We start from the raw sequence: 15,066 nt of genomic DNA on the forward strand, positions 1-15,066 counted from the left end.
GCGTCAGAATCAGCACCAAAAAACTTCCAAAACCGCCTCCCATTGATTTAATCTGAAATCAATGGGAGCCAGTCGCGGAAAAAAGAAAAAGCAGCACGTCCTTTCTTGCCGCGGTTCCGCCTCTGACCTGCCATCGAAATCAATGGGGGGCAGAAAATGCATTTTTCGCTGCGTTTTCTGTCTGCTGTCCTCAATCGCCGCGGGCAAAAAACGCGGCAAGATAGTGTGGGCAGGTCAAAATCTGCCTCAAAATTCGGTGCGCGGTTCCAGGCGGTCACCGGTGCGCATGCGCGGGAGTTTGTGGGTGCGCGTGATCGGTCGCACGGGCGGCGGTGTTTGACGGCCCCCATGCTACCCAGGGCCACCATCAGGGGGGGGTATTAGGGGTACTGATGTGAGAGGCCCGGCCAAACCTAATTGAAAAGGGGGCCCGCAGCTCATGACATTCTTTTGGTGAAAAAAACGGGCCCCATTGCAGGGGCCTGTTTTTTTTCTACTAAAGGCAAGTCGCGGCAGTTTGCCGGGCCCCCCTTTCAATTAGGTTTGGCCGGGCCTCTCACATCAGTACCCATAATACCCCCACTGATGGCGGCCCTGGGTACCATGATATAGTGCTGGACGGAGTACCGTTAACAGGCGGTGCCACGGTAGGGGGGCCCAGAAAATTTAGCTGTAGGGGGCTCTGAAATTCCTGATGGCGGCCCTGACTGTGGTTATTAAACCAGGTATTGGTACTTTTGGCAGTGTGGGCAGGTGCCAAGTCCTGCTGGAAAATGAAATCAGCATCTCCATAAAGCTTGTCAGCAGAGGGAAGCATGAAGTTCTCGAAAATGTCCTGGTAGATGGCTGCGTTGACTCCGGACTTGATATAACACAGTGGACCAACACCAGCAGATGACAAGGCCCCCAAACCATCACTGACTGTGGAAACTTCACACTGGACCGCAAGCAACTTGGATTGACGCCTCTCCACTCTTCCTCCAGACTCTGGGACCTTGATTTCCAAATGAAATGCAAAATTTACTTTCATCTAAAAACAGGACTTTGGACCACTGAGCAACAGTGTTGGTCCACTGTGTTATATCAAGTCCAGAGTCAACGCAGCATTTTGAGCTAAAGCTACGTCTTATTGAAGAAAAAGGATTGTTTTTATTTTCACTGCCCAATTCTATGAAACACCTGTGGGGTCAAAATGCTCACTACACCCCTAGATGAATTCCTCAAGGGGAGTAGTTTCCTAAAGGAGTCCATTTTTGGGCGTTTTCATTGTTTTGTCCCCTCAGGTGACTTGCAAATGTGACATGGCCTCCGCAAACCATTCCTGCTAAATGTGATCTCCAAAAGCCAAGTAGCGCTCTTTCCATTCTAAGCCCTGCCGTGTTTACAAACAGCCGTTTATTACCACATGTGGGGTATTGTTTTACTCGGGAAAAATTGCTTTACACATTTTGCGGTGCTTTTTCTCCTTTAGTCTTAGTGGAAATGAGAAAAAATTCGCTAAACCTACATTTTCTTTGAAAAAATGTAGATTTTAATTTTTAGGGCCTAATTCCAATAATTTCTGTAAAAAACCTGTGGGGTCAAAACGCTCACTATACCCCTAGATCATTTTATCAATGGCTTTAGTTTCCAAAATGGGGTCACTTGTGGGGGGTTTCCAGTGTTTTGGCACCGCAAGAGCCCTTCAAACCGGACATGTTGCTTAAAATATATTCTAATAAAAAGGAGGGCCCAAAATCCACTAGGTGCTCCGTGGCTTCTGAGGCCGGTGCTTCAGTCCAGTAGCACGCTAGGGCCACATATGGGATATTTCCGAAAACTGCAGAACCTGGGCAATAAAAATTTAGTTGCATTTCTCTGGTTAAACTTTCTGTATTACAAAATATTGATTAAATTTATTTTTGCAAAAAAATATGAAATTTGTAAATTTCACCTCTACTTTGCTTTAATTCCTGTGAAACGTCTAAAGGATTAAGAAACTTTCTAAATGCTGTTTAATACTTTGAGGGGTGAAGTTTTTAAAATGGGGTGACTTATTGGGGGTTTCTAATATATATGGCCTTCAAAGACACTTCACAACTGTACTGGCCACTGTAAAAATAGCCTTTTGAAATTTTCTTGAAAATGTGAATAATTTCTGCTAAAGTTCAAAGCCTTGTAATGTCCTAGAAAAATAAAAAGTATGTTCAAAAAACGATGCCAATCTAAAGTAGACATAAGGGTATGTGCACACACACTAATTACGTCCGTGATTGACGGACGTATTTCGGCCGCAAGTCCCGGACCGAACACAGTGCAAGGAGCCGGGCTCCTAGCATCATACTTATGTACGATGCTAGGAGTCCCTGCCTCGCTGCAGGACAACTGTCCCGTACTGTAATCATGATTACAGTACGGGACAGTTGTCCTGCAGCGAGGCAGGGACTCCTAGCGTCGTACATAAGTATGATGCTAGGAGCCCGGCTCCCTGCACTGAGTTCGGTCCGGAACTTGCGGCCGATATACGTCCGTATATTACGGATGTAATTAGTGTGTGTGCACATACCCTAAGGGGGATGTTAATTAGCAACAATTTTGTGTGTTTATAACTGCCTGTCTCACAAGCAGAGGCATTTAAAATTAGAAAAATGCTAATTTTTGCAATTTTTCACTAAATTTTGGTGTTTTTCACAATTAAATACTGAACGTATCGAGCAAATTTTGCCAGTAACATAAAGTCAAATGTGTCACGAGAAAACAATCTCAGAATCACTTGGATAGGTAAAAGCATTCCGAAGTTACCACATAAAGTGAAACATGTCAGATTTGAAAAATGAGGCTCTGTCAGGAAGGTCAAAGTGGCCAAAGAGGGAAGGGGTTAAAAGGTTTTAAAATGCACTCAAGGGACTTAAATGCGACAACTATATTAACAATAGATAAATGCAATATCTACAATAGGAAAAAAAAAAGTAATGGTAACGGGTTAATAAATTCTTGAAACAACAATGCTGGAGCATCTTTTATTAGAACTACGCATGCTCATGCTATTCCTGCTCAAAACATCTGAAACAACTGAGTGTCACCATTCCCTTGTCAAAGGGGAGTGTCCCTACAAAATGCATCACTGGCCAATCAGTGCTGACAGTGTGACTGTAGGGACACACCCTATTGACAAGGGGAATAATAACAGCCAGTTGTCCATTTATTCATACATTTCCGAATGGTACAATGCAGAGTTCGGAGAGAAAAAAAAGCTCCATCATTGTTATTTCATGGAGAGTACAAAGTATTCACTATAACTAACATGGCAAGAGAGCGGATAGGTCCTCGTTGAGTAACACTTACTGCCTTTTCTTCTGGGGAGAGAATGCCTTCTACTGCCACAATCTGGTACTGCTTATGTTTTAGTCCACCAAGATATTTACGAAAGTATTTTAGATCACCAGCAGCCACATTTTGTTTAGTCAATCTCTGCATAGCTTCCGAAGGACATCCAGGGTCAAACAGTAATAGACCGTAGGATTCATTTTTCCTCTCTTCAATTCCCACAATGGTGCGACTGTGACCTGCATCATACCCACAAATCTATGAATATGCGTTCACTAAATACCACATGCACGTAACCTTAATGTTAAAACTCTACTTAACTTTGGTTATACAGTCAGAATTTTTGAACGTTTGTCACCAAAATGCTATTTTTCTCTGTCTTCTGAGAAATCATTAGAAAACCATATAATAAATATATCCTGCTCTATGACTGTTTACATGCCAGTAACTTACGTTTCAGCGGTCGTGAATTTGTTCTAGGTATCTTCAAGTGTAGCTGTAAAGTTACAGAAGTTTTTATAGATCCTTTATTCTAATTAAAATGATTATCCCAATATATAATATCAGCGTCGTTCTGCTTTCATCCCTTTTTTCCCCGTGTCTATATGTAGATATCACTTGTGCGGGGGACTCTACATTGAAGTGAGGCATGATAGGAAGTGGGCTATTATTTGATTGGCTTAGCTGCAGAGCGCGTTCACGAAAACACACACTCAGCAGCTGAAAACTTTAGCAGACGAACCAGGAAGATTAACAAGATTTAAAGATTAACCCTTCCAGGGATAGCAGTGATTGGCATCGAAACAGACAAACTCACACACACGCTAAGAAGTAGTGTTGTGCCTGTGTTTGCACAACCCCGCGGTATTTAAGTCTAAGACCAAACCGCTTCTTATGATGCATGCTAAATGTTTAAAAACCAGTTACCTTAGAGGAGCGCCACTTCCTCTTTTTTTTTTTTTTCCTCTACCGCATATCTTATCAGTAGAAGCAACCTTTGGCGATTGAACTTGTAAGAATGAAAGATAATCATGGGGCTTGACCTCTATCTCGGAGTAAGTAAAACAATCAATTTGGGTATAGTTTTGTTTTTTAAAAATCTTTGTCCATATATGTGCACATATGTAAAGTGCTGCCGTATATGTTGGCGCGATATAAATAAAGATGATGATTTTTTTTCCAACTACACTGTGGAATGGGTGTGTGCAAGAATGGGAGGAAATTTTGTTCTAGATTTCTAAAGTTATGCTTTGGATATTTGGTGTAAATTATTTGTATAAAATTTATATTTTTTTATGTATTACATGAGGAAAAAAATATATATTTACAGGTACACGGCTCCTGGTGTATATTCATTAGGGAACTCGCCCCTTGTTCAGCCATCTCAGATTGCAGGATGCAGCAGCTGATTGGTCAATCATGTGACCTCACACACTTTTCTAAACTACACTGACTCTAAATGGTCCATAAAGAAATATATCCTAGACCAACACGGATAGTGAAATGTGATTCATCACTCTGCTCCAGCAGTGGCAGTATATTTTACCCCACTCTAGTTGACACTTAGCATTGCGCATGGTGCCACGTTTAACTTCACGGAGGTTTTTAATATGACCTATACTACCAATGTTTTTCTACGGAGAATGAATGGCTGTGTGCTCACCAGCAGAAAACGGATATCAGTTTAGCGCATACGTGGGGAGTATTTCCCAGCACATGTCTAACGTTCACATCAAATGCAGTGTGAATGGAGCCTCAGTGTGAGCAGAAAGTGATTGCCCCGAGTTTCCTGAACGCCTACAGCGACAGAGGGTGAGCAGTAGTGACATCAGAAAGGACCTGCTGCTAAATCAAATACCTAAATACAGGAGCCGTGTCTATAACTGCTGATGATACTTAGACGACCTGTCTTCTCTCCTGACATTTCTGTTTTAGTAAATAATTATATTCCCCATGAACTAACAGTTCTGAAGCATCTAAGGTTGTGCCATTACTCTGTAATTCTTCCTAGAAATGTATGAATAAATTGACAACTGGGTGTTACAATTTGGATTGTGTCCCTACACAGACTGACAACGTCCAATCAGTGCTGACAGAGCGAGACAGAATAGGGACACACCTATTTGACAAGGGGAAAGGTAACACCCAGTTATCAGTTTATTCATACTTTTCTAACAGTAATAACATATGAATGGCACAACCCAGTTTTAAGAACTATGTTCCAGAATTGTTATTTTATGGGCAATACAAGTATTTACTAAAATAGACATGTCAGGAGAGGAGACAGGTAATTGGGTTTGCACTAAACTTTAAAGTTCCCATCCTGAGTACTGAGGGATAGTGCAAACCCAATTACAAACTGAATGTTGCTGTAGAGGATTGTGTTCAATCTGCAACCTCATGCTTTTAAACTGAATTTATTTCCCAAAAATTTTATATAGTGTGCAATTTCTCTGAAGATCTCCCTAAAAAAGGGGCCCCCAAAACAATTTAGGGTTGTCTAATAAGGATAAGCAGATGCCAGATGTTATAGCCTCTTAAGACTGCTATGATCTATTTACATATTTCTCCTAGTATTGGGGAAAAAAAAGCCAACAATTACCTAGGGCAGCTCAATCTCATCCCTCAGGGGAAACAATGTTCGAGTATGTGGGTCTTAAATCCGTCCGAATACTTTGCTCCTCCTAGATATGAGATGTCTGGCAGAGCTGATCACTCCGCAATAAACATAAATGCATGGGCAAACTAAAGGGTGTTTTGTACTGGGCAATTATCGGGCAAACTATTATTATTCATAGAACGCTCGTTGCCGATAATTGCCCTGTGTAAACAGGGCAGCGATCAGCAGATTAATGAGCAAACCCTCTGCTGATCGTATTGTTCTAAGAAAGTAAAATATTATCGTTGTCGGCAGCACATCTGCCTGTGTAAACAGGGAGACGCGCTGCTGACATGAGAACTTATGGGGACGATTGGATTGTGCGATTGGAGTAACAACCGCTCATCCCTATACAGAGCTCCTTGTGAAAGGAGCAAACTAGCGCTGATCATCGAGCTGTCTCGTTGATCGGCGCTCGCTGCACCGGCCAAAATCTGCCAGTGTAATAGGGCCTTTAGCCTACAAATTTATGGCTGTTAAATGAAAAGTCATTTGGCCCACAGTTTACTTGTGTATGGCTAGCAAAATAGATGCCATCAACCAGTGGGAGTCTTGCGGTTATGGGCATTGTATTTTTAACGAGCGTGACGGCAGAAACCTTCACACTGGCAGCTAGAGCAGCGTAGTTAAAAGAAGATCAGCATATCATATTTGTTGAATATTTTATGTTTGCTTATTGATGGATTCCTGGTATGAACAGGTGATGGAATGGAATAGAAGTGGATAAAAAAAAAGGGGGATGGGGGTCACATATAAAGGAAATATTTATACTTGTATTTTTTAAAATTTATTCCTTGTTATGGCTTGACAAAAAGTATCAAACTGTAAGCCTGGTGTTTAGAAAATGGAGAGAGGCTGATGATTTTCTTCTATCTCCATTGACAGAATAGAAGCACTGGATACAGCACAGTGAGAGGAACAGCTGGTATGAGGTGCTGTATATGTCAGCATTTGTGGCGATACAGACCTCTTAATCCTATAACGTAACACCCTATGTTCATTGCCAAACTGCTTATTTAACAGTCCTTCATGCAAACACTGCTTCTCTCGGAATGAAAACCAGCTTGCTCATTTGCACACAGTGGGCCCGGAGGCGGAGGTCAGACAACAGAAAACTTCTTTGAATGTAAATGGACAAAACAGGATACAACCCAAGATTTATTGTATAGATCTATCATACTAGATGAGAGGAAGAAAATTATTATATAGAGCTGTACATTACCTTGGTGCTGGATGTAAATCGCAGGCTTGGAGGAACACACTACTTTGCCTTCATTTCTGCGAGTATCAGATGCATAATAGTTCAGAACCCACTCAAACAAAAGGGGATGTGTTCCTGATGGACTACTAGGTGTGTGAAAGTCAATAATTCGGCATCTATAAAAAGATATATTAGAACATAAATGTATTCTGCACAAGAATATTGACAAATAGAAAATGTAATTCTGATATTTGGGGTTTGCAGTTTTCTACTGTCATGCTATAAATTCTCAAACTTTTGTTCTGGCTAGATTTTTTCTTATCCATCTATTATTGGCAAAAAAATGAATGGTAGCAGGGTAATAAAAAGCAGGGGTGAACAACTTTTACCCAAATCATGGTTATGCCCCAAATAATGTAACCCAATATATTTATGCCAATGGCAACTGCCCAGTTTTCCCAAGTACAGTAAATACTTCTCTCTTGTGGTGTTTGACATTCATACAATAGGGTCATGTGCATTGCTTTAAAGTTTAGAAGTAAGCAGAGTTGTGGCTGGGAATATTGGAAAGTGCAGTTAAAGGGGTTGTCCCACGAGAATTATTGTTATAGAAAAATCCAGCGCCAAATTATAAAAATATTTAAAAAATGCTTATAAATGACCAAATATACCAGGAATAATGTGTTCATAGCGCCACCTGCTGTTTCTTTTCAATAGCCTTTACGGTGTCTACCTCAGTAAATTTACCAAAGTGGACACATGATCGGTCTCATTTCTCGCTCTGTTCTACTGGTTATGCGTAGGGATGACCATGCAGACAGGCTAGCTTCTCGCAGTTGCTGCTATAGTGTCCTCTGATATAGGGTAAACCGCTGCCTTGAAGGGATTAACTTGGTCGGCCACAATGCTTAGGCAAGCCCTACTGTTCAAACGTCCATCTACAGGTATCGGAGGACCAAGGGTGTGCCAAAAAATGTTCCCCACATCCTTACTCCACCTCCACCAACATGAATGCTTGACACCGGAAAGGAAGGATTAATAGATTCAAGCTGCTTGTACCAAATTCTGACCCTCCCATCAGCAAGGTGCAACAGAAATCTGGATTCATCCGACCAGGCAATGTTTTTACACTGCTCAGTGATACAATTGTTGTTTTTTTTTGCCAACTGGAGTCTTGTCTTACGGTTTTTGTTGAGGAGTTTATGTCCACAGGTTCCCCTTCTGATGGATGTTTTTTCTTGATCACACCATTCTCCGTATACTTGCTACCAAACAAAATTGTCAGTTTTTTTTTGTAATACTGGCCCCAGCTAGACTAGCACGGATGACCATACCGAGTTTGAAGTTGCGCATATTGCTTGATTTTCCCATTCTAATGCAGTGACACGGAAACGGATTCATGGAAAACTTGCTCACTTTATTTTATGCTGCACTCCGGGGTCACGTGTAATTTCCATACATGAAAGATCCATTTGTGAATGGGCAGGTGTCTCTAATAAAGTGGCCATTCAGTATATAAAGCCTTTACAAGGCTAAGTAACTTAACTGACCAATAGTAAATATACTGCCTGCGCATCCGGGATAGTAGATAGAATTAAAATTCCACAAACTAGATCTAAATAAAGTCTCTAAATTCAATGATAAAATGCACATACTGAACATATTTGATTTCACTTACTTTAACCTCAAAGATGTTAGAAGGCAATATATTTCACATGCTCCAATCCAAGCCTTTGTACCTTGCAATTTACCATTGAAATGAGAGGCACCTTGAGGATCAAATCCTTCCTTCCAAGCATCTTCAATCAATGCTTGAATCTTAGGAATACAAGGGATGGATCTATAATCTAAAACAATACAAGTAAATACATAATGAGAATACGCCTATCATCTAAATTTCTTTACCGCATCATGTCTTCTACAAATCTTTTTCCATTCTGGTATTTATGGCATAGGCACCTGAGGACATTGTAGCGTATGTGGATATTAAAATAAAAAATATGGAAAAAAATGAAATAAAAAAATGCATTCATAAAAACATATAGCTATAACATGATGTGAGCATCATGAGCCAAATTCTCTCCTACATGACATCTCACTTCATCTACCTCTGTCTCATGCTGAAGCAGTTCTCGAACCTTGCACCAAAAGATCTTAGATCAGGGGTGGGGAACCTTTTTTCTGCCAAGGGCCATCTGGATATTTATAGCATCATTCGCGGGCCACACAAAATTACCAACTTAAAAATGAGCCTGCTACATATAGTCAAACATGTCATTAACGCACCCTGTCAGTATGGAGCGCAGTCGACTCTTTACAATGGTAAGTTTTGTAAAGAAGTGCTCGCAGCAGTAAGTTGTTTCAACTTACTTACTTAAAGGGGTTTTCCCATCAGAGATATTTATGACACCTCATGTCAGGTGACTGGACTGGTCCACTCCTGGGCCGGCACACACGCAGACCGCCACCATACTTGACAGACAGAGCCAAGGAGGGAACGACAAGGCGGCAGCGGCGGTCAGAGTGAGGTCGGGGCGTGCTGTGACGAAAGTGGACCAGACCAGTCACCTGACCGTTCCACGCTTGGGCCGGCACGCACCAACCTCACTCAGACCGCCGCCATACTTGGCTCCGTAGCGAATGGCGTGGCCTGAGTAAGGTCGGGCTGGACCAAATGATCTCATGGGCCTTATATGGCCCGCGGGCTGGACGTTCGCCACCCCTGTCTTAGATAAACAGTTTAGCATCTTAGATATCATAAGTAAATGTATCTGCCTACTATTCTACACTGCATAGAGCGGAGTAGCAGCTCCTCGAGTATCCCTGGATTTCTGTCCCACTTATCAAAACAACATTCTATGAATTATTAACATCTAAAAAAGTGGAATCGAGGAATATATGAATATGATTTATTGATTTTTATACAGCACTAAATATGATATCATATTATACCATTATATCTGAGTAATAAAATACCTTGTAGGAGCTCCCTGTATGTGTCGCTCAACAAAACAGAAGAAAATAGCATTTGAAAATTTCGAAAGCCACAACCCCATCCTTTGTCTCCAGCGGATCTGCTGAAGTGGTCCAACGGAGAGCAAAGCCAGACACGACGCACTTCTGGGCCAGAAATGATGTAATATTGACGTAAAGCTTCCAGAACCCCTTGATAAATAAGATCAGAAAGATCAGTCTAGGTACATATAAATATGTATGTATTTTACATTAAGCAGCTTGAAGAACTTTCATTAAAGGAAGTACAAATCTTATAATCGTATCTCTGATGAAAAGATCTACACTTTGACAATAGATACAATACATGGTAATAAAAACTGATTCAACAGGACAGGATAAACAGAATAGAAGACCGAGCAACGGATTTCATGTAAAATGACGAAAACTTAAAGGGAGTCTGTCACCAGAATGTCAGTTAAACTAGTAACAGGGTATTATGGAGGAGACTAACCAGTTTCTAACGTTTATTTTCATTTTCTGCTTACTGCCTCCCTTGTTGAGAAATACGTTTTATTACGTTTATGCTAATGAGCATTTAGGTGCCATGAGGGCGTTACCATTGCACCTAAATGCTCTTACTTTGCACCCCAGTCCGACCCCCCTCCCTACGTTGATTGACAGGGGCCAGGCAGCGTAATCGGCGCGTTCATGCCTGGCCCCGTACTACACCGCGTTCCAAATTATTATGTAAATGTTATTTTTCGCTGATTTTCCTAAATAGTCGATGCAAATGACAGTCAGTATAATCTTCAAGTCATCAACCATTGGAGTATAATGCAAATTTTATTGAACAAATCTCCTAATGATAACAGATTTTTTTTTTAGAAGTAAATCACTCAAAATGCGCTGTTTCAAATTATTATGCACAACAGAGATCAAAACATTTTAAAGGTTGTAAAGAGAACTAAAATGGTAATTTGTTGAATTTGCAGCATCAGGAGGTCATATTTACAGAAATCAAAAGCTCTTTCAATCAAAAAAAACTTAGCAGGCCAAGTTACATGTTAACATAGGACCCCTTCTTTGAGATCACCTTCACAATTCTTGCATCCATTGAATTTGTGAGTATTTGGACAGTTTATGCTTGAATATCTTTGCAGGATGTCAGAATAGTCTCCCAGAGCTTCGGATTTGATGTGAACTGCCTCCCACCGTCATAGATATTTTGCTTGAGGATGCTCCAAAGGTTCTCAATAGGGTTGAGGTCAGGGGAACATGGGGTCCACACCATGAGTTTCTCTCCTTTTATGCCCATAGCAGCCAATGACACAGACGTATTCTTTGCAGCATGAGATGGTGCATTGTCATGCATGAAGATAATTTTGCTACGGAAGGCACGGTTCTTCTTTTTGTACCACAGAAGAAAGTGGTCAGTCTACGTACTTTGCAGAGGTCATTTTCACACCGTCAGGGACCATAAAGGGGCCTACCAGCTCTCTCCCCATGATTCCAGCCCAAAACATGACTCCGCCACCTCCTTGCTGACTTGTTGGGACATGGTGGCCATTCACCAACCATCCACTACTCCATCCATCTGGACCATCCAGGGTTGCACGGCACTTATCAGTAAACAACACGGTTTGAAAATTAGTCTTCATGTATTTCTTAGCCCACTGCAACCGTTTCTGCTTGTGAGCATTGTTTAGGGGTGGCCGAATAATAGCTTTATGCACACTTGCAAACCTCTGGAGGATCCTACACCTTGAGGTACGCGGGACTCCAGAGGCACCAGCGGCTTCAAATACCTGTTTGCTGCTTTGCAATGGCATTTTAGCAGCTGCTTTCCTAATCCTATTAATTTGTCTGGCAGAAACCTTCCTCATTATGCCTTTATCTGAACGAACCCATCTGTGCTCTGAATCAGCCACAAATCTTTTCACAGTACGATGATCACGCCTAAGTTTTCTTGAAATATCCAATATTTTCATACCTTGACCAAGTTATTGCACTATTTCACGCTTTTTCGGCAGCAGAGAGATCCTTTTTCTTTCCCATATTGCTTGAAACCTGTGGCCTGCTTAATAATGTGGAACGTCCTTCTTAAGTAGTTTTCCTTTGATTGGGCACACCTGGCAAACTAATTATCACAGGTGTATGAGATGGATTACAATGATCCAAAGAGCCCTAAAACACAATACCATCCATGAGTTTAATTGAAAAACTAATAATTAAATGTTTATGACACTTAAATCCAATGTGCATAATAATTTGGAACACTGTATCTCATGTGCACGCGTCCCTGCTCTTCACCAGGCGTTCTAATTGGCAGTACTGCGCATGCTCAGCGTCACAGCTCTTTATTCGGTGCATGCGCAGTACTGCCGATTAGAACGTCGAATACAAAGATCGTAATGCGCATGCGCCGGGTGAAGAGCAGGGACGTACGCACGCGTTAGAGATAGTCTAAAGCCTCTGGGCCGCTCACTGTGGTTACCGCTAGGGACTACCAGTGAACCACCTGCTACAATTCACCCATAATAGAATCCCTGAAGAAACATTTGACTGCCTAATTTACAGAAAGTAGTAGACTTCAGTTTCTTCCACTGATGGACATCAGGAGCCATCGTACTTATCCTTGTCTTTTCCTGCATCTGTTCAGCAACCTTTTTCCCTACCCCTTTCATCCTTGTATCTTTCCTGTTATGTACAGCTTGTTACTTAAAGAGGCTCTGTCACCGATTTATAAGTGCCCTATCTTCTACCTAATCTGATAGTCTCTGTAATGTAGATAATTTTTTTTTAAAAACGTTTATTTTGACGGAGTCATGAAGATTTTTCGTTTTATGGCAATTTTAAGAAACTAATTAGCATAAAGCTAAAAATCGCTCATAAAGTGGGGAAAATAGATCGTTTTTCTAAATAAAAAGCACTGCTGTCACCTACATTATAGCGCCCATTTCCTTATGTAGGAGATAGGGCACTTATAATCTGGTGACAGAGCCTCTTTAAACTTGATATGCCCTCTTTTTGTACGTTATTCGCCATTATTTGATTGCCTCAGACACCTGGGTGTTTGCCTACCAACATTTGTGGCATTCTTATATACTCTGTAACCAATTATAAACCATAATCAGAGCTCATGCACATGGCAGAGCCCTTAGCATGGAGCCGTACAGCCTTTGTGAACTGCCATACAGGCTCTGCTAGCCTACGTGTGAACACACACATGCGAAATCAGATACAGCATACAAATCCAACAGAAAAACCTTTATGTGCCTCTGTATGAAATTGGAGGCATAGAGGTAAAGTAGAGGGTTTATGAACCTCTATAGCAGATATATTACAGCTCCATACAAAAAGTCAAAATACGGTTGTGTGCATGAGACCGAAAACAGAATTAAAAAAAAAAAAGTACCAACCTGAAGTCTTTGTTCTACCATCCTCCACACCTGTAGCTAAAGATTCCATCATTTGAGCTTTATGCAGGTGAAATTCCATAGGACGCATCCGTCCTCTTGCAACTGCTCTTTCTAGATTTTGCACAGACTGCTGTCGATATCCTCCTGAATTGTCTAGGCCAAACTGTCTCTAGAATGTGTATATAGTAAAACAAAAAATGTCAGCCACATAGCCAAAAATATATTGATGATGAGGGTGCAAGGCCCGCCAGGGACACGACCAAGATCACCTAAACTTATAGTTCCAAAAATCAGGCAGCACTCCAAAGATGTAGCAAAAAAGTAAAGGTGCTTTATTAATCCATCAGTCAGGTGCAACGTTTCAGCTCTACAAAAGGGCCTTTCTCAAGCTAGTGAAGGTATGTGACCTCAACATATATATGGGCAAACTTCAATCAAGAAGTAATTGTATACACAAAGTGATAATTAACCATACATAAACATACAATATAAACAGTGTATGACAAATGTATAACAATAATAGAGATACAGGTAATGTATATAAAGCTTATAATGTGATTGGGATATATATATATATATATATATATATATATATACATATATACATACATACATACATATACATATACACACACACACACATACACACACTACCGTTCAAAAGTTTAGGGTCACTTAGAAATTTCCTTATTTTTGAAAGAAAAGCAGTTTTTTTTCAATGAAGATAACATTAAATTAATCAGAAATACACTCTATACATTGTTAATGTGGTAAATGACTATTCTAGCTGCAAACGTCTGGTTTTTAATGCAATATCTACATAGGTGTATAGAGGCCCATTTCCAGCAACCATCACTCCAGTGTTCTAATGGTACATTGTGTTTGCTAACTGTGTTAGAAGGCTAATGGATGATTAGAAAACACTTGAAAACCCTTGTGCAATTATGTTAGCATCGCTGTAAACAGTTTTGCTGTTTAGAGGAGCTATAAAACTGACCTTCCTTTGAACTAGTTGAGAATCTGGAGCATTACATTTGTGGGTTTGATTAAACTCTCAAAATGGCTAGAAAAAAAAGAGCTTTCATGTGAAACTCGACAGTCTATTCTTGTTCTTAGAAATTAAGGCTATTCCGTACGAGAAATTGCCAAGAAACTGAAGATTTCCTACAACGGTGTGTACTACTCCCTTCAGAGGACAGCACAAACAGGCTCTAACCAGAGTAGAAAGAGAAGTGGGAGGCCCCGCGGCACAACTGAGCAACAAGACAAGTACATTAGAGTCTCTAGTTTGAGAAATAGATTCCTCACAGGTCCTCAACTGGCAGCTTCATTAAATAGTACCCGCAAAACGCCAGTGTCAACGTCTACAGTGAAGAGGCGACTCCGGGATGCTGGCCTTCAGGGCAGAGTAGCAAAGAAAAAGCCATATCTGAGACTGTCTAATAAAAGGAAAAGATTAATACGGGCAAAAGCACACAGACATTGGACAGAGGAAGATTGGAAAAAAAAGTGTTATGGACAGACAA

The 15,066-nt window shown here is 40.9% G+C and overlaps 1 protein-coding gene across 2 annotated transcripts in view; it reads right to left on the reverse strand.

The window, feature by feature from the left end:
• The window catches only part of ZUP1 (zinc finger containing ubiquitin peptidase 1), a 33,098-nt gene that overhangs the window by 4,867 nt on the left and 13,165 nt on the right, over positions 1–15,066 (reverse strand). The window contains exons 5-9 of one of the 2 annotated variants that reach the window (XM_075862304.1): positions 13,541–13,709; positions 10,143–10,331; positions 8,845–9,013; positions 7,188–7,342; positions 3,325–3,545 (exon numbers count right to left, since the gene is read on the reverse strand). In XM_075862304.1, coding sequence (XP_075718419.1) covers positions 3,325–3,545; positions 7,188–7,342; positions 8,845–9,013; positions 10,143–10,331; positions 13,541–13,709 — 903 coding nt within the window. The remainder of the gene's footprint in view (positions 1–3,324; positions 3,546–7,187; positions 7,343–8,844; positions 9,014–10,142; positions 10,332–13,540; positions 13,710–15,066) is intronic. The other variant, XM_075862305.1, reaches the window with a different exon arrangement.

This window comes from Rhinoderma darwinii, chromosome 4 (genome assembly GCF_050947455.1).
Source record: "Rhinoderma darwinii isolate aRhiDar2 chromosome 4, aRhiDar2.hap1, whole genome shotgun sequence".
NCBI classification, from domain to species: domain Eukaryota; kingdom Metazoa; phylum Chordata; class Amphibia; order Anura; family Rhinodermatidae; genus Rhinoderma; species Rhinoderma darwinii.